Here is a 26237-nt window from a genome sequence, read left to right on the forward strand (position 1 = left end):
TGTATGTACTAAGTAATGGTTAGATAAATGATCTTTTCTCCTGAATTCTTTACCACATATATTACAAATGAGAAACTGTTTACGGTTCAAAGTTGCGGATTTCATATTTACATCAGCACAAAGATTGAATTCTTTAGAGTCTGCATACTTTTTCGTAATAGTCATGCTTGCTTCACGACAATCAATTAATTGTTCAGGAATGCTGTTAGAGAAAGCAAAATAATTTACATGTCTAGAAAGATGATCCTTCAACGATACCTTTCGTTGAAAACTCTCATTGCAAATGAAACAAACGTAAGATTCAATTTCAAAATCAGAGCAAAGTAACGACATATTGAATAAATTGCGCGTTTACCAAATATGTTAATCTGAATCATAATATAAATAAGTACTTTACCAAGAGGAATTTAACACGAAATTTAATACACATTTTAAATCTACACTAATGAGATTTTAATGCTTAAATTTTAATTCAAGAAATAACTACCTATGCTCGCATATAAATCCCCCATTTTTATGTGCATAATGAACTTTTCGGGTTCTATGCGTATGCAAATTTTTGCTTTATGCAAAATAAACTTAAAGTTATTTAATATAATTGTTTTCAAGTAATTATATTGTATATTTTTTATTTGTATATACATGATTTTCTAAAAGACCGCGAAATGTTTGTTTTTGGTTTCAGTTCCAGACTTTAATAAAAGTGAAAGTTATTTTTTGTTTAGAGGCGCATATTTTTGTTTTCAATCATATATCTTCTAATAATGAGAATACGAATAATCAGTTACTTAAATTTAAGCCTGATTTTTCTGTAACACAAACAAAAAAATATTTTAAAAGGTACACATTTTATTATTTAATTACTAACAAAACAAAAAAATAACTGATCAAATCGAGACAATGTGCAAGGAATTACTCTCCTTGTTAGAATTTTATCTTATCATTTGGTTACCCATATGTCATATTTTTAGTTTCTTTCTTTCTTTCTTTTTCTTTTTTTTTTTCGAATAAATTAAATTTGTTCTATCTGCCTTTCTCACAGCTTGCTTTGGTACTTCCATTTTGGCATCAAGTCGCTATAAAAAAAGCAGACGACAAGGTTGTAAAGACTAAAGAGAGCTTTTTTTAAATCGGCATAAACAAAGTCGCAGCAAAAATTTGTGTTATTTTAAAATCGAATTAACTTTCGCTAGCTTGAATATTGTTCAAGCATAAAGTCAGAAGCAAAATTCATAACTTTCATGTACCGATTTATTTGCGTTTTATATGATGAAAGATAGTAACAAAAGGACAACTGGTATGATAGCTGTTGGAATATTCGGTAGTGCTGCAGTAGGCTTGTTGGTCGGGAGTGTACCTTTTGTGCTTCCTGCAGTGAGAAAAATATGTCTACCTTATGTACCCGCAACTAATTCACAAATAAAAAATATCACCAGGCTCCTACGTAATAGGAGAGGAAATGTCATAGATTTAGGCAGCGGAGACGGCCGTGTTGTAAGTTGTATTTTCTTCTAAAATGGATTTGTTATATAATTATGTTTTGATTTACAACTGATGGAATTCTATGAACAGATGTTCAGCGGTTTTACTGTAATAATAGATGTCATAAATAGTAGCACAATAGTTTAATCTGCTATGCCTCATGATGCAATAAAATATATGTTGTTGTAAATGATAATGTGATAGATTAATATATTGCATAGTGTGGTTAAGATCAGTTAGTGTACTGATAAACTGTACTTTAAAATTACTCTTCACATGCTCTGATCATGTCAGTTAAAATTAAATTTTGCCTAATTATGTCTTGAATTGCCCGCAAGTTGAATGTCTCCTTTCCTGTGTACTATGCTTTACGACTTCAGAAATTTTTCTGTTTAAAATATGCTGCTATAGATGTTTTTCCAAAATATAAGAATAATTTGAATTTTTAGAAAATTTTAGAATGAATTTCATCTAGTCTTCAGTAGTTAGTAAATTTAAGACATGCAGATGTAGTTGTTAATTAAAATGTTAGTAAACAGCGATTGGCTTGTGACCAACACAATTGTATTTTCTATAGCATTATTGTAGTTGTATAATAAATTTAATATTAACATCTTCTGCTTAAAAATATTATTTTTATAATTTTAGTGTGGTTTTAGTTATGAAATTACTCTTAGCAATAAGATTATTAATATTGTATATGTTTTAAATGATTTTCTTTAATGTCAATTATAATGATTGCCATAATTTTGTAAAATGTTGTGGAGATTAAATGGCACACCCAATTTCAAAACAATAAATAAAGGGTAAAATCCTAGTATACGGTGCAGCCTTGGCGCGACTTTGAAAATTATCGCCAACACCAAAAATGATCCAAAGAACGTCTATATATATAAACTATACACACATAGATATGTATATACACACATAGTATATATACTATATACATAGTATATATAATATTAATACTTTATATTATATATACTATGTATATAGTACTATATTACTATACTATGTAATACTTTATATTACTATAATATGTATATAGTAATTACTATATACATAGTATATATATGTATATATACTATATACATACTATGTATATATACTATATACATAGTACTGATATACATAGTACTATATACATAGTATATACTATGTTTAACTGTATATTTTCTTTGAATGACCCGTTAACTACTCATCGTATATGTCCCGTTTTTACTGCTCATCATAAAGTCGCCAAAAGTAGCCAAATCCCGTATGCACCGGATACTAGGATTAAACCGAATAAAGTAAAATATTGCTATGCATTCTTAAATTACATGGAAATTGCACTGAAGTTGAAGTTTCAATGCAGTTTCTGTATAAAATTTTTCTAAAACAAGACGCCCATGAGAAGACTATGCTTTTGGATTCTAGTTGATAAAGTAAGTGGGTTGTTTTACAAAAACTGTCACTTCTATATAATTGTTATATAGTTTAGCTTGTATAATGACATTATATTATTTTTCATTGCAGAGCTTGCTAGCATAATGGTCTCAGACTGGCAGCCCCCGAAGCAATCTTATGCAGCCCATGAATACATTTCAATTATGTATTTGTTGCAAATATGTTATTGCAAACATTTCAAAGTTTTAGTTATTTGTCTGAGTCTGAGTTTACATTATTTTCTGAGTTCGGCGATTATTATAAGTCTGAGTTTACATTATTTTCTGAGTTCGGCGATTATTATAAGTCTGAGTTTACATTATTTTCATTACCATCAAAAATCAATATGAACATCATGCCAGAAACTTGGAGCTAATTAATATACTCCAAAAATAATAATTTATAATTGGAGCTAATTAATATGCAGTGTAATGTAAATCTTACTTAAAAATTTGAAGATAAAAATGTTATTAACTTTTATTTCTACTTCTGTCAAAGAATAAATAATCTCAGTTAAGAATTTTGGTACTAAGAATAATTGCTTTGTGTGCGAATATGGGAACAAAATATGGGAACAGCTTATTTTTACAGCTTAAAATTAGAAAGAAAGAAGCCCAGTGAACATCTACAATCCAGGATTAACCCTCTCATTGCACTTTTTTTTTTTTTTTTTTATCAAAATAGGTTTAAAAATTGCGTATTTTTTTATTACATATTTCAAATCTACATATATTTTAGAGTTAAAATATTAGAGTCAATCAAATCACCATTTTAGAGTTAAAATATACAAAATATTTTTGTAAAAGAGTTTTTTTTCAATATAGAATTAGATCATAGAAAAAGGTTGTCAGAATACTGAAATTGAAGAATAATGATAAAAAGGAAAATTTTGAAAATTAATATTGGTTAAATTATGATTTATTTTATAAAATACAAAGGTAAAACATATATACTAATGAAAATATTTGCATAATAATGTAATATTTTGCATATCAATTTGCACCACTGTCGAACGTTTTCAATAGAAACTGAATTTTCAGATTCAACACTATCTGCAGAATCCGAGAAATTCTCACCAGTTTCGTTATAACTATCTTCAATATATTTGAAATCAGAGTCAGAACTACTATCAGTGTCGGAAATATTATCAGGAATATAGGTTATATCAACTCACAAAATGCTTCGTGCCAGACATCTTTGAACTCTGAAAAGCGCACGCAAAATGCAACATTATGTATTCTTGTATATTTAGCAGAAATGTGGAAAACTAACACCATCTGTTAGCCCGCATCTAAATAAACAATTAAACTTCACAGAAAAGCCGAAAAGAAACCTTGAACGGGGAGAGAGTGGGTTGCACAGTTAAATAGACTGCACAAATTCATCCCCGCGGAAATTGTGGGTTGCACAAATTTTGCTACTTTTACGTTGCCCGTGGAAATCGTGGGATGCACAGCGAGAGGGTTAAGAGAATTTCTGTCCAAGGTACAGAATGTTATGCAGATAACTAAAAGGAAGAGACTAGAGGTTATCATTATTTATTTTTTGCCTCACTTGGAAAATTTTCATTGAAAACTTAGAACGCTTTTATAATTTGTTTACTTTTAGTTTAAATTAAAGTAAGGGTTAATCTTTGGATTAAGGTAACTTGACGATTTTTTGGTGAAAATTTGGCGACCAACCCTGCTACAGCAACCTGCTAGTTTTGTTTTGGACGCCATTTTGTTTTCACGAAGTAAAGGCTTTTTTTTTTTTTACCTCAACATTTTTTTCCAACAATCTGCTAGCCGAATTACGCTTATGCTAGAACTTTTGTGGAACAAAAGTGCTTAATCATGATGAAGATTAGGTGCGAAATTGGGAGACAGTGCAGAATCGCCTACTGCTTGCCGCATTTTTAAGAATTGCACATACACAGTACCCATGTGCACGTCGACCAATTTTCACATAAAAAACATCCCAGAATTGCACAAAAATGGCATTGCGCACGCTCTTGACTTTATCCATGTACACTGCTAAAGTCCTACCTTTATCGCCTTACCAAAATGTCGCCAAACTACCTGTTACCAAATTTCAAAGATTAGCCAAAGTAAGTTATTTAATGATTAATTAAATATGTTAAAACTATTTTAAATAGTTGACCATCTGAAAATTTATCTATCTCTATATTTAAATAACATAGTTAACCAACAAAAATATCTGGCAGATGCTTAGCTTGCATTCGGCGCGCAGCAGTTCAGGTCTGAGATCATTGTGCTTGCATATTTTGAATATTAATAAAATATCTGGATTTTATTTAAAGCTCCACTATTTTTCAAAGTGTTCATGAACCCTGGTATTTTAAGGTCTTATCAGCAGCCAAATTGGGCTTCAAGTCCTTTGGAGTGGAACTCAATCCATGGTTAGTCATTTATTCCCAAATAAAAGCTTTCTATCTAGGACTGAATAAACAGGCATCTTTTAAGAGGCAAGATATCTGGAAAGTAAGAGCTTGCATGTTTTATTCCATAATAATTCGACATGTTTAAATTTATAATTACTTTTAAACAAGTCTATAAACCTTTTTTTAAAATTTGGTTTTAATTTTAATTAAGTAAATTAAAATTTCATTTAACTTTCACAATTTTTCAAATTGTAAATTTATTATTGAAAGCTAAAAGGTGGATATGCAATTTATCTTCTGCATTATAAATTTAAAAAAGCATAGAATTATAGATACTTAACGTGTTATCCTGCTGACTGTAAAAATCAGCTACTATCAAACCCTGAATATTGGCAGAGATCCATCACACCAACCATTTCTGCAGAATTCTGAGCCACACATCTATCTGCAATTTTCTCAATTTCTCTACATTACCTGCTGACAAGCAAATGAGTGGTAAAGTCACTGAACAATGATAGTTCGACTTTGATTCCATTCCAGGTGAAAGAGCTGGCAGCATGGATGTCTTCATAGTTTCCCCGTGTATAATACAGTCAAAAGTCGTTAATCCGGACTCGTCGGGACTTCGGCGATTCCGGATTATCGATTTTTCCGGATTATAGATCATCAGTTTAAGTCTGGTAAGATAGCATGCAAAAATTACAAAATTAAAATATGAAACCGTAATTTATGAAATAAAGAACAATTATGATCTAAAGGGTATCAAAATTTACAAAAAGAAAAAGCTTAATATTTATTTGTTTACTTTATTAAACATTTCTTTGATTTTAAGTTGCTTCGTTTTATGTGATAATACTTTCTCTTTAATTCTATTTAACAGACATAATTTCTTGTTTAGTTACAAAGTTCCGCTGTTCAAGTTCTATAATTGCTATGTCAAGAATACCGACTAATTTGTCAATTGAAATTTTTTCGTTTTCAATAACCTCTGTCACTTTCTTCACTATCAGAAGCGAATTATAATGATGAGGAACTTGTTTTAAATCATATCAAAGACGGAGTACATTGAGATGAAATACTACATTTAGTAAGGAATTATAAGCCAAATAAAATAAAAACATATGCCCTGAAGATAAGGGTAGTGCTGACGGATCAACTTCCAATTCATTGCGCGCCACGTCTTTCCCCTCGGAACATACTTTCGCTTTAGATCTTTTACATATTGGCAAATATATATCGGAAATTCTGTTTGATATAATCGAAAGTTCAAGCTTACTTTTATAAAATTGCTCTAACAATCTGCAAAAAATAATAAGCCGGATCCAATTCGAAGATTAAGGAACAACGCAATCTGCAACATTAACTGAATTAGATAATTTTAGCTTAGTTTATACTGTCCGTTATATATTAAACGTGCATGCGTAAACGTTTTATGCGCATGCGCACACGTATATTCGCAGCCGTTAAGGTCTTACCCGCACACATAAACGCCTATGCGCATGCGTCAAAGCGAGGCATGCGCAGAAAGTTTGTAGCTTTGAGGTCCAGATTATAGATCATTCCGGATTACGAGTGTCCGAATTAACGACTTTTGACTGTATACAAATGTGCCAATTTCTTTAGAAAGCCTTTAATGAAGGCATCATTGTCTTTATTTATTGTCAGCGTTGTCATCATTTACTGCTCTGAAGTTTCTCACAGCACACACTCAAATCCTCATAACTTTGTCTTTTGCTCCTCAAAAATTCTGAAATTTAAGTTCCTTATTCTTGTCTGTTTAAGATTGTGTAATAAACAAGAATATGATTTATTCATAAAGTTATCTTTATGTTGCATCTACAAGCTGTGCCATTATTTAGTTCTCTAAAAATGATCCTTTGGTTTAAGAACAGTATGAAAATGTTACATTTAAATGTGCTGTGCAAGAATTGATTAGTGTCATAAATCGAGACTGAGGATTTTAGATTGTGATTGAAGAATTGTTTTGCAGAAAATAATACCAACAGTGGTAAAGAATTAAGTCTATTCAAACTACCCTTGTCTGAATCTTTATACCATAATAGCCTAAATTTTATTTGAAAATAGACTTTTTGACAGTATGGAGCAGCTTCAAGGAATGAAAGAAATTCAATTTAAAATGCACATCATATAGGAGAGAAATCAAATCCCTTGTATAGCAGTTGATCAATCTAATGGAGTCTCCTGCAATAGGTTCTGTCTTGGTTATCTGTTCTTGATTTGTTCTTTCACATTTATTTTAGAGTATGGCAAAGTATATAGCACACCTTTTTCAAATTAGAAACTCTTAGAAACAATGGTAAGAAATATATGCATTTTCTTTGTATAAATTTAAAAAGTTTAAAATCTATATAGTAAAAAATAATTATAAAGAAGTTTTTAATATTATAATTATTTTCATGAGAGCTGTGTGAAAAGATTTGGTACTTGCATATTATCCTGTTGACTGCAAAAATTGGCTACCATCAAACCATGAAAATTAGCTGAGATTCTGCCAAAATTTCTCCAATTATTCCTGTGGAATTCTAAAAGGACTGACTACTCTTTATTAAGTAAACAATCAATAGTTGATCCGTTTCATTTTTATGATTTGTGAAAAGACTTTTGTCGATTTCTACTGTTTTGTTAGGCCTTCTGATTTTAATAAAGCTCTATTTAGAAGGCTGTGAGTACAAACTTCCTGTAGGTTATTGTTCCAGTCTGTTACTATTTTTTCAGTCCTATTCAGCTGACAATATGTTGTCCCTTAATATACACTTTTTTAATGGTAGAATTTCATGACTTTGAAAATAATTCACAGTTTGTTGTTCTGTAAAAGGCAGTCCTAAATTTTAATCATTTTTTCCCCTTTAAAATGCAGGAAAGTATATACAGCAATAAAAATTTATTTTTAGCTTTGTTCATAAAAACCAAAGGTGGCTTACTGAGAATTAATGGTATTTACATCAAATGAAAGTGCCCCTGTTATGAGTGTGTTGTTACATCACACTTATCCATAACTGGTGCAAAATTGTGCTGCTTAGTGATAGTTTCATGGTTCACAGGATAATATATTTTTTATAGAGTATGTATATATGTATATACTCCAAAAACATTACATTTATTAATGCTAAAAGGAAACACCACAACAAAAACAAGAAAGGAATGCTTTAAAATGAAAATTTATAAATCTTTGAATACATACATCACTTGTATTTTTTACATAATCTGTAAAAATAAATAATTCATAGCTTGATAAAGTGTTAGAATGTAGGTTCTCAACCAGGATTCATAATTTAGGGAATTTCATCGTTTTAGGGAGGGATGAAATCAGATTTAAATTTACTTATTAAGTATTTAGTTTTAGTTTATGAATATACAAAACTTGGCTTTTATCAACATTTTCTATAGTTTTTCTTTTTTAATAAAACACATTAAAAATAATTTAAATTTAAATAAATGTCTGTGTGTTTTTTGAGTTTTGACAGAGGGAGGCATGTTCATCAAGCAGTGATAAAAGGGATACATAGGGCAAAGAAGGTTGAAAGCTGCTGTGTTAAAATGATGTTAAAAAAAGAAAGAAATTAAAACTGAATTTTAAATAATTAGGAAACTTGCTTAATTATGTTCAAATATTAGGTGTGTTCATGCCCTAATTAGGTAGTATTGACTATGTAAGTCCTAATTAGCTAGTATTGACCATATAAATAAAAGTTGGAGGTTTTCCATGTGCTGTTTAAATAAGGAGAACAAACAATTTAAGTAATTTCTTTAATTTGCATGTATTTTGTTCTAGTAAAAATTTTCTCTAAAATTGTAACAATTGATCTAAAAAATGAAATAAAAAAATTAAAAAAAAAAAAAAAAAAAAGCATATCACATGGTTTAATTTTTGTATGCATTTGTTCTTTGAACTCCCTATGTGGCATGGCCATCTTTATTCAATCATGAGTTTTTTTATCATTTGATGTATATTACCTTATTTTTTAAAAAAATTTTCTACTTATTTACTTTATTTATTTAAATATTATCGTAATGAATGACAGTTTTTGAAAACATAGACTAAAATAATTAATTGCATTAATTTAGCTAATAAATGCTATTTCAATACAGACCATCACAAACAGATCCAAAAAAAAAAAAAAAAAAAGTGCCATTCACGGAATTAATGCTTAGATTGTAGTAATTTTTAAAGCATAAACCTTTTATAAACTGACTGTTTGCTATATGAGAGTTCCTGAAATTTTCATTGTTTTTATTTATCATTAAACTCAAGGCATAGTAAAATTTCCTACTTTTCTCCAGTTTATTAAAATATGAAATTACATGAAATATGTTTTCTTTAATATTCAGTTCAGTGCCGGTTTAAAATTGTATGTTGTTTTATTTGCTTTGAGATTTTTATTCCTTTGAATAACCTATACATTCTCCCCATTCCCTTTTTGCCTGCAATCCCATATTGCAAGAGGAAATTATGGAATAAAAGATATGCTGTGCAGTTTTCTCCTTCCTAAAATTCATTTAAAATTTATTGTAGACTTCTATTAGTTACATGTTATACTTTGAGATTTTAATTTTAAAACTTAAAAATTTTCCTTTTATGTAATTTCGGAGGTTGATTACAACATATAATGTGAAAGAGGGGAAAAATACAGTACTGGAGCAATAACTAAGCATAATTTTTAAAGTCTAATTCATATGAACATTTTAGCTGCATAAATTCCTTCCTTACTAGTAAACTGGAATACACTGCATTATTTTTCCACCTTGTGATTTTCCAGTAATACAAATAGAGAAAATAGAGGGGAGCAGATGTACATAATGAAGCATGATATTATTTTTGTTTTCATGTAAACTTTTATATTTGTTCATCTTTTAATTATTTTAATGCACCTGCTGAATCAAGATTGCATTTTAAAATTGCAACCATAAAATAAATAAGTTCACTATTTAATTATTAATTTGGCATATTTTCTACTTTTTCCCATCTTTCTACGTTCTAATTAGTATTACGTTTTAGTAATGTACTTAACTTAATTACTTTAATAACAAAACATCTGTACTTTCTTGAACAAACAAGTAGAAACAATGTGTTTGATTAAACAGGAATTACATATTTAAATATAATACATGATTCTGGATATTATGAATTACTCTTTAAATATATTATAAAACATTTTATAGATACATTCTTTTAGTCCAGAAATGTGTATTCTGATCTTCATACTCAAAAATAATTTGAAACAACAATTTTAACATTATTATTGATTAATGAATGTGTTTGCATTTTTCAGTTAAACTTTCAGTAATGATAACCAGAAGCAAATATAATTTAATAAATTTGCTTCAGGCAGGTCCAGAAGCTATAACTCATTTTCAAAAGTTTAATAACTTTTAAGTCATACATTGTATGTCTAAATGATCACATAACAAAATTATGTTTAGGAAAACGTACAGCAGTGTACCTTAAAGGGCTACAAATTAACCTATCAGAAAACAATGCTGTGTTACTAGCCATTATTTAGATGTGTATTTAACATATTATGTCTGGTAAAATGATTGCAAGAAAAAAATCCTTTTGCTGCAGTATGGATGTTGTAGGATAATCAATACTTCTCAACAGAAACAGTCCATTTAAATGACATTTTTTATTTGCCCTCTATTAATTTATATGTTCTCTTTTTATTTTCTTTGAATTTTTTGGATAAAATATAAGTTTTCTCTTCTACTTTGGTATTTATTTAAGAAAATATGATCAGAGGTAACTGAAAAGTACCATTTTTTTTATAAAATGTAAAACACATCAATATTCCTGTCTTGTCTTAGGAAATGTTTATAATATGAGGGATAATTAAAAAGTAAACTCTGTATTATCACATGGTCAAGAAATAAAGAGACATACACTTAAAAAAAATAACTTTATTTTTTAAAATAAGTCCCCTATATTTGTCTCTTACTTTACATTTTTGTGTATAAATATGTTGATTACCACAGCTACAAATACTCAGCTTCCTGAATTTCTTTTGTGTAAAGAGCTTACATGTTTCTACTGAATGTTATCATCTTTTTCTTTTTGGGGTCATAATGATTGAATTACATGTTTTCTTCATTGGTGATCTTACCGAGAACTCTGGCATTTGATTTATACTGTTGTGTAAAAAAAATATACCATGTCATATCATATCAAAAAGTATACAACCATAGAAAAGAATAAATCATTGCAGTTATGTGATTAGGGTGGTATGCTATATGCAAGAAGGTGGCAGGCAGCCCGAGGAAGCTTCATTCATTAAACAGTAGCAAATTTTTCTCTTGTACATATGTTTTTGCTCACACACTTGTCCTTCTCATAACATCATTTTCTAATGAGTTTCAACAAGTTGTATACCCCTAGCCCAATAAAATATTATTATATTAGCTGATCTGAAGTGTAGCGCTCACACAGATTAACAGTCATGTTTATGACCATATGCATGACTAGTTGCTTATCAAGGGCAAATGTTCTTTGCTCTTAATATGTAATTATGCCACAGCTTATTTACATAATAAGAACATAAGGCTGACTTCTTGATTTATCAAAGGAGTATTTTACAAATTAGAAAAGGATATGTTGGAGGAGGGGTTGTGTTCCTCACAGACTTTTGTGTGGTTGTTTAAATAATTTATAAAGTAGTTTGAAAATTTCAGTTTAGGTATAAAGTCTATGTCATATGCAATGCCACACTCATGCATTTAAATTACTTTAAAATCTTCATCAAAATATTATTTGCAGAATATTGTTTCTTTATATTAAAAGTCACCATAAAAATTAAAAAGATGTAAAATAACTTTACTAAAGCTTTAAATTTACTTAGCCTGGGGGAGGGGAACAAGTGATCCAGATAACTGGAGTTCAAGATATGTGTGAAGTTCTACTATAATTCCAATAATACCAAAGACACATATGCAATATATAAATCTGAACTTTTTTGTTATAAGTTAATAAAATGCTTATATATTTAATGTACAATTGTTGACATTGTACACAAGCCATAGTAAGCTAAAATTGCAATATATGATACATTATTATGTAAGAATATCATACATATATATGCTGTATATTGGTTTATGATATTTACTTCACCTTATTGAAAGTTTAATACATAGTTGAACTTTTGAGAAGCTGAAAACAATAGGAAAAGCTTTGAGAGATTAAAAGTTCAAGTAAATGAGATTTTCAGAAAATTAGGCTTAAAAAAGTCTGGAATTGTACACTGATTTTCATATAAATATGCTTCAGAAAGTCAGATGGGAAATTACTGTATACATTAATGATAAAAATATTTTTATGTACATATGAAATGTTGAAAAAGTAAAGAACTCCATTGCTATGATTTTTAGAGATGATGTTAATGCAAGTGAAATTGATGAAAGAACTTCTGGAGAATATGATGTAGGCATAAATATACATAGTTCTAATGGAGAATTACAAAATAATTTCCATCTGAAAATGGCAATCGCTTTTGCTTTCATTTGTTCCTTAATTCACTTAATCATTTCATTCAGATAAAAAATCTTAGTTCCAAATCAAAAGTTCAGTCTCTTAATTACAAACCAAAATTCAGATGTATTTGTAAAATGCAATTTTCTTTACAATACATTTTAAAATATTCATAAAAATTAAGTATGTGGTTATTTTTAGGACTGACTAATTGATTTAAAAAAACACAGGAGTGCATACTTCACATTTAAAGATTTTACAGTTGAGATACGAAGGTTTCACCTTATGGTTTAGGTATAAAATGTCACTTTGAGCACTTAAAAAATACAGAAAACAATTTCAGTGTTATTCAAAAAATATTTTGACTGATCACATTTTTCTGAGTTAAAAGAAATTTAACTTCTCAAGTGAAAAATTTAACTCTTTTTACCTGAAGAAACATTTAGCTTTACTCATATGAAAATTGTAAATTAGTATTAAAGTTTAAATAATCAAAGTTCCAGTGTATATAGATATGATTTAAAATGAATTTTAGACATTATATAGCATTCAAAAACATAATAATGCGAAATAATAAATAGTTTGACATAATTATTTTAGATTCAATGAATGTATCATTTATATTAGCTTCTGATTTTATAATCTTTTTCAATTTTAGACCAATCTGCAGAATTTTGAAAATGTCATCATCTTTGGAGTGGAGCAAATGGTAATTTCTCTGTTTCACTTTTTTATGTGAATAATGTTAAACTATGTTTAATTTTCAATAACAAACTATTACTATTTTCTGTGCATAGATGCCACACTTGGAAGAAAAACTTGCAAAAGAGCTTACCCAAAATGGTTGTGTTATTGCATGCAGGTATCCATTACCAAACTGGAAGGTAACTAAATCTGTTGGCAGAGGAATTGATAAAGTTTGGCTGTATGAGAAAAACTGTGCTCTTAAATAATTATTAATTATTAATTATTTTTACTTCATAGTTTCTATTTTTATGTAAAGTTCAAAAGTGAAACATTAAAGTGTTTATTTAAGGTATGATAGGTGTGTATATATATATATATATATATATATATATATATATATACAGAAGTCTGTCTGAGAAACTTTTCTGAACAATATTCTTGCATTTGCTTTACCTGATTCTCAAATATTCTTTTAAAATCATGTTGCACATTATTAAGTATATATGCATTATTAAAATGGTATTAATCTGCTGCTGAACAGTAAATTAGAGGTCTTCATTAGATATAATAAAGTTTATTCAAGTGTACGAGGAAAAAATATGCATCAGAAGTATACCAGAATGTTCAATAAGTTCGTGGAACGGAAATGAAGAAACCAATTTTTATTTGTAAAAAATGACTATTTTTCAACGTAGTTTCCCTCAACTTCAATACACTTATTCCAACAATCTTCTAATTTATGGATCCCTTGACTGTAGTGGTTTTTCAGCAGCTCTGCAAAATATCCCTCCACGGCAGCTATTACCTCTTCGTTTGAAGAAAATCGTTTTCTACGGAGATATTGTTTGAGGTGTGGGAAGAGCCAGAAGTCGGAGGGAGCTAAATCTGGCGAATAGGTTAGATGTTGCAACAATTCGTACTTCAATTCAGTTATTTTAGCAATGTTTTTTTAGCTGTATTTTAGCAATGTTTTTTTAGCTGTGTGTGCAGGTGCGTTATCTTATTGGAAAATGATTTTCTTCTTCTGTAATCCGGGTCTTCTTTCACAAATGTTTTCGTCTAATTGATTAATACAATAACAATTCCGAATTAATTGTTTTGCCAGTTTGAAGGTAATCTCTAAACAAAATTCCTTTCGCATCCCAAAAAACTGATGCTAACACCTTCTTAGCTGATTTTTGCACACGAACTCGCTTCGGCGCCAAAGAGCCGGGTTCACACCACTCCTTAGCCTCCTGTTTTGATTCAGGATCATGATGGTAGACCCTAGTCTCATCCATTATGATAAATTGACAGATAAAGTCACTTTTATTCTTCTTAAAACGCTTCAAATGTTGCTGCCAAAGTCGCATCTAAATGTGTTTTTGCTCCATCGTTAGAGAATGCAGCACCCATTTTGCACAGAGTTTTTTTAAACCCAAATTAACACTCAAAATATTGCTCACTGTGCCCAATGAAATGCCTAAAGCCTCTGTTAAATCTCTTTCAGTCAATCGACGGTCTTCCAATACCATATCTTGTATTTTTCCGATGATTTCGGTGTTGATGCAGTTTTTGGACGTCCCTCTCGCGGATCGTCTTCAAGGCTGGTATGACCACTTTTGAATAAACTAGCCCACTTGCAAACCATTGTTTTTGAAGGAGCAGATTCACCCAACACATTCACCATTTCGGTATGAATTACCATTGCCTTTAAACCTTTCTTTACAAAGAATTTGATAACTACACGTTGCTCAATTTTATCCATACCTGAAAAAAGGCACAACACGTTAGATATAAAGGGCGGTTAAACAATGAATAAATTAACAGATCAAAATGAAACTTTTGACGTGTTCCTAAGAAAGAACAAATATGAAAATGGCGTCGAAGTTTTAGGTTTAATATTGATGAATAGATGGCGCTCTGCAAACTTATTGAACAACCTGGTAAAATGTAGCCACATATAACTCGCAAAATTAACCAGTCACAGACTTGATAAGATAACAGACTTAGAAGTGAGTTACATGTTTTACATATTACTTTGTGAATGAAAAGAAAGCTATAGAATGAAATAGGAGATAAGTGAATACATCCACAACACTTATTCTTTCGCAAAACCTAGAAAACCATAATTATTAACTGACAATATATCCAATGTCATGTATTTGTGTTACTGTTTAATACATATAAATGGCATCAGTATTAATTTCTTTCATGTTTAATGGGATGACTGTTAATATCTTCTTGACTTTAATGTACTCTTTTCATATTTTGTTTGCTACTATATTGAGATATAAATTCTGGTATACAACTAAACTGAATGTTATATTTTATCTAAATGTTAATACAGTCAAAAGTCTTTAATCCGGACTCGTCGGGACTTCGGTGATTCCAGATTATCGGTTTTTCCGGATTATAGATCATCAGTTTAAATCTGGTAAGATGGCATGCAGAAATTATAAAACCATAATTTATGAAATAAAGAGCAATTATGATCTAAAGAGTATCAAAATTTACAAAAAAAAGCTTAATATTTATTTTTTTACTTTATTAAACATTTCTTTCAATGCGTGCATGCGTAAAGTATACATTACGCATAGTCGAAATTAGAAAATTGCAACCAGAAAACTATCAGATGTGTATTCGTGATATTTATAATGATGAGGAATTTGATTTAAATCATATCAAAGACGGAGTACATCGAAATTAAATACTACATTAAGTAAGGAGTTATAAGCCGAATAAAATAAAAACATCTGCTCTGAAGATAACGATAGTGTTGACAAATTCATTGGGCGCCGCGACGTCGCCCCCCCCGCGCAGAGCAGCGTGAAATTGATAAACAGATTTCGTAACGGTTAGATAACAAAGAATATGCCTTTATCCATTTTTGGTAGCAATTCGTTTTTTGTTTGATGGACATCGAAACATACTTTCGTTTTCTAGATCCTTTGGGAGCTCCAGCATCGGAAATTCTATTTGACATAATCGAAAGTTCGAGCTTACTTTTAGAAAATTGCTCTTACAGTCTGCAAAAAATAATAAGAAGGATCCAATTCGAAGATTAAGAAACAACACAATCATCAACATTAACTGAAATAGATAATTAGATAATTTTAGCTTATACCGTCCGTTATATATTAAACGCGCACGCGAAAACGTAGTCTGCACTTGCGCAGACGCATATGCGCAGTCGTAAATGTCTTGTGCGCACGAGTAAAACGCCTATGCGCATGCATCAATGCGGCGCATGCGCAGAAAGATTTTAGCTTTGAGGTCCGGATTATAGATCATTCCGGATTACGGGTGTCCGAATTAACGACTTTTGACTGTACACTTTAAAAAAAGATTAAAATTCCTTTTCAAATTTGTACAATTTCAGAGTTTTAATACAGCATAGTTCAATGAGTATATGTACACTGATCAGCCTAAATATTATAACTACCCTCTTGATGATGTGTTGCTTTACCTTTGACATGCAAAATAGAAAAACTTTACCAGATTTGTGAAAAAAGGCCATATATTGCCGACACATTATTAAAAGGTAGCTGGTAAGCTTTGTGACAATATTCGAAATGCGCATAATAGGATTAATATCCAGCAAGTTTGGAGATTGGAACATAACTAAAATTCATTGACATATCACACAAAGCACAATTCTCGACTTAATGACAAAGAGCATTGTCTTGCTGGAAGAGTATATTTCTGATGGGGCAAATAGAAGCCATGTAAGGGTGTAACTGATCAGTAGTGATGTTCACACAGTCTGCTATTGTCATGGTGTTTTCTAGAGTAAACCTTCAATCCCTGATATGCCCACAGAAAGCACTCCAACACCAGCCTAATTATCTCCTAAAGTATGTGAGTAGATTCAGTTGTTTGTCTGTAAGGCAGTGTACCTTGACATGGTCATTGAAGTGATGTAAAAGAAATTGTGATTCATCCAACCAAGCATTTTTGCATGTCCATGCATTTTATGGATTATATGAACTCGGATCCTCATTATATTCAGGTTAGTTGGGTCTCTCTTGCTATTTACTTCAGCAAAAGGTACCGTCTCCGATATTTGCTTTCAACGACTCATCATTCCATTGAGTGCATTCTCATAAAACAGGGAGGTTCCGACAGTTAAGTGTTATATACATAGAATAAATGTTTAATATTATGACAAATGAAATATTTTAACATGTTTTGAACTAGACTCACAATAAATTTAATTTAATGAAAAGTTGTTTTTTTTTTTTTTTTTTTTTTTTTTGTCTCTTGTTTCTACTTCCTTTTTACCAATGTGAATTTATCTTTGAAGCTTTGCTGCATGAGAATCAGCCAACAAATATTAGTCTGAAAATTTTAAATATAGAAAATGGATTAATCAGATTTATAGGTGAAACAGAAATGTATGCTTTCACCACATTTCTTGGTAATTGTAACACAATAAATTTTCAGAAATCTTCTTTGAACAAAAAATATTTTGCATTTAATTCAGTTTTAGTGAAAAATAACATGATTTTATAATTTTGACAATAGCAAAATTCTTAAAGTTACTAATTGGGCATTCCTCCATTACAATTTATGCTTCAGATTTCAAAATAAATTAATTTTTGAAATGGTTTTTAATATTTTAAAAGTATAATCATTGAGCCAACAGTTTGTTCAAACTTAAAAAATTCATAAAAAAGGAAGAAATTAAGCTAAAGAAGTGCCGTTGGCAAGAAAGGGCTCGCAAGAAAGTCAGATTTATTTTAGCAGCAAAAATTAATAATTTTGCAAAATAATCTTTCAATAAAAGACTGATTAAGATTTCAAATTCACTTTCAGAATGTTATCATTACCCAGGTGAGCATTGTTGGTGAAGTTGTTCTATTTGAATAGAGAGCTGGCAACTGTTCCATTGCGAAAATTTCACACAGCAAAAGGATTGAAGATGTAGAATGGCCCCATATCATGTTCTGGAATACTGAAGCCTGTCAAACGGTTTAAAAAAATAATGGCTCTTTGGAGGATCGGCCACAAAGTGGAAGACCCTCATTGGCAAAGGGCTGAATTGCTGCGATGGAAACCACTAGGAACTACAGAGTGGTAGAATCTTCCATGGGGAGTAGCAGTGCTTGCACAGCTGGAAGGATATGGGATGTGCCTCACTCATTGGCATATCCTCAATAGGGTATTGCATCTCTATCCCTACAAATTGCAGTAGCATGATACTGCAATCTATCCCTACAAATTGCAGTAGCATGATACTGCAATCTATCCCTACAAATTGTAGTAGCATGATACTGCAAAAAAATTACTGCATGAGTTACAGCCAGAAAAAACAACTATGAGGGAATCATTTGTTGAGTGGTCCATAGCAAAAATTGAAAGTAACCCTCAGAGGTTTTTCAATGTTTTCTGTATGTATGAGGCATACTTCACATCACACAAGAATGTCAACACCTAGAACACTACACTTTCAATTTTTGCTACTCATATATGAGTGATGTCGAATCCTCACAACAAAGTCACTGTATCCAACCAATTTGACAGTCTGGTGTGGCTTCACCTCATCTTTCATTGTTGTGCAATTCTTTGAAGAATCGTATCCCATATCTGGCTGGAAAATGTGCACAGTAACTGTTGAGCATTATCTCACTCTTTTGTGTAACAAAGTCGTGCATACAGTAAATCAAAGATGTGTGTTATCTGTAATAATCTTTATGCAGGATGTTGCACCACCACACTATGCCAATCCAGTAAAACAATTCCTATTGAGTACCTTTGATGAAGCTTTACTCTGTAACCTTCACAGAGTGATCAGTCAAGATTACAAGATTGCATGGCATCCATGGTCATCTGACCTTACTCTGGTAGACTTCTGGTTGTGGGGCTATTTGAAATCACTTATGTTAACATAAGTGATTCCAAATAGCCCAATCATCCCTTTCAACATTGGCTGAACTCAAAGGTTCTATCTGTGGTGAAGTTTCTGTAATTTATTCGGATATGTTGCATTCAGCTATAACAGATGTTGTTCTGTACAATGTTTTGGAGGTCATGTTGAATAACTGTTATTGCAAGAATAAGGCATGGAGTGTACTGCTGTCCTGTTCATTGCATTTCAGGTCTTCAGCACCTTCTACCAGTGATATTTTTAACTAAAAATTTTTTTGTACTAAAGAAATCTGACTTCCTCATGAACCCTTTCTAGCAAACTGCACTTCTTTATCATAATTTCTTCCTTTTTTTTTTATGAATTTTTAATGTTTTAATGAATTTTTGGCTCATCCTGTATTTACTCAGTACACGGTGTATCTCATATACTCAGTTCTTTAATTATAACTAATTGTATACAAGTCACAATAAAACTTATTTTAAAATTTTTTTCTGGAAGAAATATTTTTGAGAGGTTATACTTTCTCATCGGTTAACTGAAAATTGTTACTGAATATTAAAAACTTAATATCATCCAATATTATGGACTGACAAATTCTTACATAACTCATTCTAATAATTAATTTCTAAAATTAATTTTATGACTGGTGAAAAAGAAATCCTGTGTGATTAAACAAATACCATTAACATATTTTTATCAGCAAAAATTTTTTTATAATATTAAACACCAAAATTAATGTATTACTCAAAATTCTTCTGAGAGTGTAAAAAATTTCAATTGGAAATTAATGCTCATACTGTAAAAATCAGTTTAGTATTTAATTTTATGACACAGTGACAGAAATTTATGATGGTATATTTTAGTTTAATGTAAACTAGCAACTGTACATGATAACTGAATATAAACATTATTAAATTATACATGTTACTGTGTATACCACAATTTTTGAAAGACAGATGCAACCCACTTTTCTTCATTATGACATTTATTAGAATGATCATACAAAATTACACTTTCACTAAAATATTAAACAATTTCATCACTGCATTATCAGTTAACATATGCCTTTTAACATTTTAAAGTCTTTGATGAAAGTATTTTTTATAGATTGAATACTACTGATAAAATAAATATGGTATATAAATACCAAAGATTTTATTTGAGTACCTTTCAGAATTTGCATATGTAATTTTTACATAAATATTAACCTTTAGGTTAAAAGTCAGAATATATTAAATAAGTGTCTTGTTTTACATGAAAACAGTCTAAAGATATTATATTACAGAGATCACTATAATTGTAACCAAAAAGGAAAAGTAAGAAATATTAAGATTAAAAATCTATAACCTCATTAAAACATGGTAGCTTATTATTTAAAACTTTTTTAAATTATTTTGCTTATTCATCACATGTTAGAAATTTAATAAATATTATTTTTACTTTATTCAGCTAATCAGTAACAACATTTAATAATTTAATATTACATTATCAAATTTCATCCAAAAAAATATAACCATTTTTAATTAGTCAATTCAAATAAATCAACATATTTAAAAACTAAATGATTCTGTACCAATATTATGTAATTGCAATGTACATACTACACTGCCCTCCAAAAGTTAAGGAATAGATTGCTTTCCAAAGCTCATCATTACAAAAATGTCACTAACATTTAAATTCACAATTTATCTGCATGATAGTAACAAAGTTTAAGAAAATATATGCAAAAACATTATCTAGCACAATTATTTTAGAGAAATAAATATTTATGTAAGAGTTGGAGAAAAAAATTTGTTTTCATGAGTGTTGACATTTAATTGTTATTAGCAATTTTGTTGACAATATACATTAAAATTAAGACACAATAACACTCGTTCATTTGCGCTTTTGCAGCTGAGAATGGTGGTTTGGTAAAACCATCGAAACTAGTCCTGTGAAAATTTGAAAATATAACAATCCTGTGAAACAGCAAAAATTTGTTTGACTTCTGAATTAATATCTATTAGAGTCTATCAATGTCCAGAAGAAGTCGTTTGCCCAATTTGTTGAGGTAGCAGGTGATCGGATGGATGGAAATGGGGATGTTACAAGCTGATGCTCCTAGTTGTCTCAATGTCTGCTGCAGTGTAATCCAGCGACTATGGAATAAGTTTGAATCTGAGGATTCTGTTTCTAGAACACATGTTCCAGGCAGACCAAGAGTTACAACACCAGCAAGAGACCATTATTTAGCTTTTTTGGCTGAAGGAGGAGCAACATTACTCTGCCTGAGCTCATGGCAATTCACATTTGAGAGTAATTCAGGTCATCAGCTGATCTGGAGGGAACAACGCACCAAATACAACCAATCTCACACTATCAAATGACACCTGTACAGAGGTGGTGGAATAATGGCTTGAGCTGGGATGTTTCTTGGTGGTCACACTGACCTGCATGTGTTCCATGAAGTAACTTTGACCGGTGTGAGATATCGAGACGAGATCCTTCGTCAATATATCTGCCCATATGACACTGCTATTGGTCCTGGATCTCTTTTGATGGATGTGCAACCATATTGAGCTTGCATTGATGAAGAATATCTTGAGAGTCACGGTGTGGAGTGGATGGAGTGGGCAGCTCAGTCCCCAGACCTGAATCCAACAGAGCATCTTTGGGACTATCTTGGGAGACAGGTTACTACTTTAAATCCTCCTCCAAGGTGTTAGATGAGTTTGAGCAAGGATTACTCTGTGTCTGGTCATTGCTTCTCATTTCACATGACTTAATTGACAGCATGGAGCATCGCTGCCGCCGGTAATGTATTGCAGGTAGGGGTGACCACATTTCTTATTAGAACTCATTTTTGTAATGTTACCACCACATTTTTCCTTGAAAAACTGTGATATGTTTCTCCAAGACTAGATTTCTTTGCCAAGAGTGCAATTTTTTGTTGTAATTCATGTTTGTATTGATCTTAAGAAACATTCTAGGTCACATTCACTAAAGAACTGTTTAGTGAACATGTCTGCTAAATTTCTCCTTTTTATGTTGCTTCATTCTCAAATTAGACACTCAAAACATTGTTCCTTAACTTTTGGAGGGCAGTGTATATGAAGTAGTAATTAGACAATATTTATGTTGAGCTTATTTCTGCTCAACATTTTTCTCTAAAAATTATATATATGGATACGTGTTGCAAAACATAGCATACCATCTAAAGCAGATAATTTTGAATACTTTGCTATGATAAATAACCTAATTTAACTTGATGCAATTTTTTTAATAATTTGGATGAAAGTTTTCCACATTGAACTATTTAACACAATGAAATATTGAAACTAACCCTTCACTTCTTGTAAATGTATGGATTATCTTTTAACTGCTGTTACTGGTCATGAATATTTAGGAAGATAAATTATAAAAAGAGGTAACAAATATTTGTTAGAAAAATCTTAAAGAATGTTGTTTATGAGGTAATATTGCTGTTTAAAAATATTCATATTATGATAGTTATGAATATTAAATATATTTGTCTTTTAAAAAACAGTTTTAACAATGCCTAAAATACAAAATATGGTGACAAATATTAAATATAATTTTATATTATAAAAACTACTAATTTATTATTTAATTTTCATATTACATAATAAATTATATTTTAAAATTCAGCATTTTAGATAAATACAAGTTTTAAACACAATAACTTTCAATGTTTTTTTTTACGTTTAATATTCATTGAAATCTATTAGCAAGTTTAAGTATTTAAATCAAAATGATGTTTTGGAATTATCATTAATAATGGTACTGTTTTAGTGTCAAACTTGGGAAGTTTTTACTTGTGTCAAAATGCATTGAAAGGATTTCAGAATTAACATATTTTGCTACAAAAACACAAAATATTTAGAATCTTTTGATTTGTTTAAAAAACAGGCTACATATTTAGCAAGAAATTATCTCATTCAGTTTAGCATTATTCTTATGAATTTATTGATGGAATGCCTATGATGCAATATGCGAACGTAATGTAGGTCATTATTTTGAACAATATTAAATAACACAAAACAAATTTAACATTGTAGAATCTTATCCAATATAATCAATTAAAATCAGTTACTACATTCTTATAAATTATGTTGAATAAAACGAGTTCGCCTTGCAATTGGCCGGCCTTATGTATGAAAACGAAACTACACAAAGATATGCAACTTGAACTTTCTCTGTCATAATTCAACTTAATATCAAAAATATTTTTCATTGTATTCATTACACTGGAGATATTTTATATGCATACTATTAAATGATTGATTTATAGTATCAAAGAGATAATGTTTTTATTTACTTTAGTAAATGCCAATTAAGTAATAAAAAATTCTAATATTTATGTTATGTAAGCTTGTTATTACACAAGCTGCATTATTTTCCTCAAGAATGTTTAGTGCTTTCATAAATTTTGATATTCATCTTCCCAGAGTTTTCAAAAAATGACTTTTCAAAAATGTATTTTTTGAGTTCATAAATTATAACATTCTATTCATGCATAATATTTTCAGTTTTTGATTACATGATCAGCATTTACATTTAAGTAGTAAAAGGACTCTTTTTCTTCTGAACATTCTTTATGAAAATGATGCACTGCATTCTTAAAGAAAATAATAAAATACAGTTGAACCTTGAACCAAATGCATTAAAACCATGTGGTTCCAATTACACGCAATTTTTTTTCAATAAATATATTAGAAACTTTTGAAACTTTAAACTAAAATAATATATATATAATCTGGGTATGTCATGAATGTGTAAAATAAAAACTACAAATTCAAAAAATTAAATAGTGACTGGTTAATAATTATTTAGAATTAAACGTTTCAGATTATTCATTTTTATTTTATATGTAATCTGTTTGCCAACTTAAAAAAAAATGTTTATTAACAATAAAAACCTAAGTTAAACTTTGTTTTGTTTATATATTACTTTTTAAATTTCCACAACTCAAACTTACATGACCCCCCTTCCAAAAAAAAGGTACTACTAGTATCTGCAAAAAAAAATCCTAAGCCTATAGATAACATTTTTTCACATTTTTGCATTTTTTAAATGTTGGAAAAGTTGGAAGTATTTTTTTTTTTTTCTTTCAGATAGTGGCACTCTTCCCAAAAAGGGCTGCCATCCCTGATCTATATACAGTCAAAAGTCGTTAATTCGGACACCCATAATCCGGACCTCAAAGCTACAAACTTTCTGCGCATGCATTCTGCAATACAGAAAGTTTGTAGCTAAAGACTTTTACGGCTGCGAATATGCGTGTGAGCATGCGCGTAATACGTTTACGCTTACGCATTTAATGTATAACGGATGGTATAAGCTAAGCTAAAATTATCTAATTCAGTTAATGTTGCAGATTGCGTTGTTCATTAATCTTTGAATTGGATCCGGCTTATTATTTTTTGCAGACTGTTAGAGCAATTTTATAAAAGTAAGCTTGAACTTTCAATTATGTCAAATAGAATTTCCGATATATGTTTACTAATATGTAAAGGATCTACAAAGCGAAAGTATGTTTAGAAGTCCATTAAGCAAACAGTGGAATTGCTACAAAAAATGGATAAAGGCATATCCTGTGTTTATTTAACCATTCCGAAATATGTTTATCAATTTCACGCTGCTCTGCGGCAGGGGGAAACCTCGGCGCACGATGAATTGGAAGAGTTGATCTGTCAGCACTATCCTTATCTTCAGGGCAGATGTTTTTAATTTATTTGGCCTATAATTCCTTACTAAATGCAATTCTCGATACAGCAATTATAGGACTTGAACAGCGGAACTTTGTAACTGAACAAGAAGTTATGTCTGTTTATAGAATTAAAGAGAAAGTATTATCACATAAAAAACTTACATTGAAAGAAATGTTTAATAAAGTAAACAAATAAATATTAAGCTTTTTTTTTATAAATTTTGATACCCTTTAGATCATAATTGTTCTTTATTTCATAAATTATGGTTTCATATTTTTAATTTTATAATTTCTGCATGCCATCTTACCAGATTTAAACCGATGAGCTATAATCCGGAATCGCCGAAGTCCCGACGAGTCCGGATTAACGACTTTTGACTCTAACACAATGCATCAATCCATTACTCTCAAATAATTTGAAGAATAATCCCCAAACATAAGAATGCTTACATGTCTCCAAGGTCACTTATTCAATCCTATTGAAAGGTGTATATGTGTACTGGACCTTACTTACTACTACAGCCATCCAATCTTTATGCATTGTAGAAAACTGTGCAAGAGATATGTATCAGTATGGCTTGCCAAGGCTTATGTCATGTTGGAAATGAAGTCCTTGTCATGCAACATCATCAGAATCAAGCAAACGAAAAGGGATGCTACATGTTATGAGGCAGATATTTCTAATGAAATATCTCTTCAATGTATGCATACAGATGTACATACAGAATATTCAGAAATGGTAGCTACAGGATTTATTTTCTTCAAGTACTAATCATAGATATATACTTCTGATTTTAAAAAAAAATTCTTCAAATAAGATACAGAATTTCACACTTTCTCATTATTATGGGTTTCACTTTCTAAATACCATCAAGATTATCAATAAATTATAAATGCTAACCATCATCAAATGGTCAGCAGTCCTAACCTATCATTTACCCTTTCTCAAGACAAGAAAGCTCCAAAAAAGCCATATGTCATCATATTTCTTTTTCACATAAATGTTTACAATTCATGATCACTGATAATTCATTCATCATAAGAAGAACTCTGAATATTCCATGTATTAACAGATTCCTTCCCCCCCTAAAAAATTTTGACTTATTGAGAAGTGAGGAAGATGTTATAGCTTTCTTCCAAGAAAGATGCAGTTTACCTTGCATTTAAATATGCAAAAACAGACATTTAACATAACTACATATCAATAAAAGCATTTCGA

The 26237-nt window shown here is 30.2% G+C and overlaps 1 protein-coding gene across 1 annotated transcript; it reads left to right on the forward strand.

Annotated features, from left to right (window-relative positions):
- The first annotated feature begins 1050 nt into the window (after positions 1-1050).
- Positions 1051-24240, forward strand: LOC118186746 (ATP synthase subunit C lysine N-methyltransferase). The gene is made up of 4 exons (XM_035356887.2): positions 1051-1494; positions 5256-5393; positions 13429-13479; positions 13568-24240. The coding sequence occupies exons 1-4, from the start codon at positions 1267-1269 to the stop codon at positions 13721-13723; spliced, it is 573 nt and encodes a 190-aa protein (XP_035212778.1). The 5' UTR covers positions 1051-1266; the 3' UTR covers positions 13724-24240.
- The last annotated feature ends 1997 nt before the right edge of the window (positions 24241-26237 follow it).

This window comes from Stegodyphus dumicola, chromosome 6 (assembly GCF_044657685.1).
Source record: "Stegodyphus dumicola isolate Sdum_Otavi_A_Nest chromosome 6, ASM4465768v1".
NCBI classification, from domain to species: Eukaryota; Metazoa; Arthropoda; class Arachnida; order Araneae; family Eresidae; genus Stegodyphus; species Stegodyphus dumicola.

Coding starts and splice junctions, on each gene's coding strand:
- LOC118186746 (XM_035356887.2), top strand. CDS start 1,267: ATGATGAAAGATAGTAACAAAAGGACAACTGGTATGATAGCTGTTGGA. Junction 1,495..5,255: donor GCAGCGGAGACGGCCGTGTT/GTAAGTTGTATT, acceptor TGGTATTTTAAG/GTCTTATCAGCAGCCAAATT. Junction 13,480..13,567: donor TCTTTGGAGTGGAGCAAATG/GTAATTTCTCTG, acceptor TTCTGTGCATAG/ATGCCACACTTGGAAGAAAA.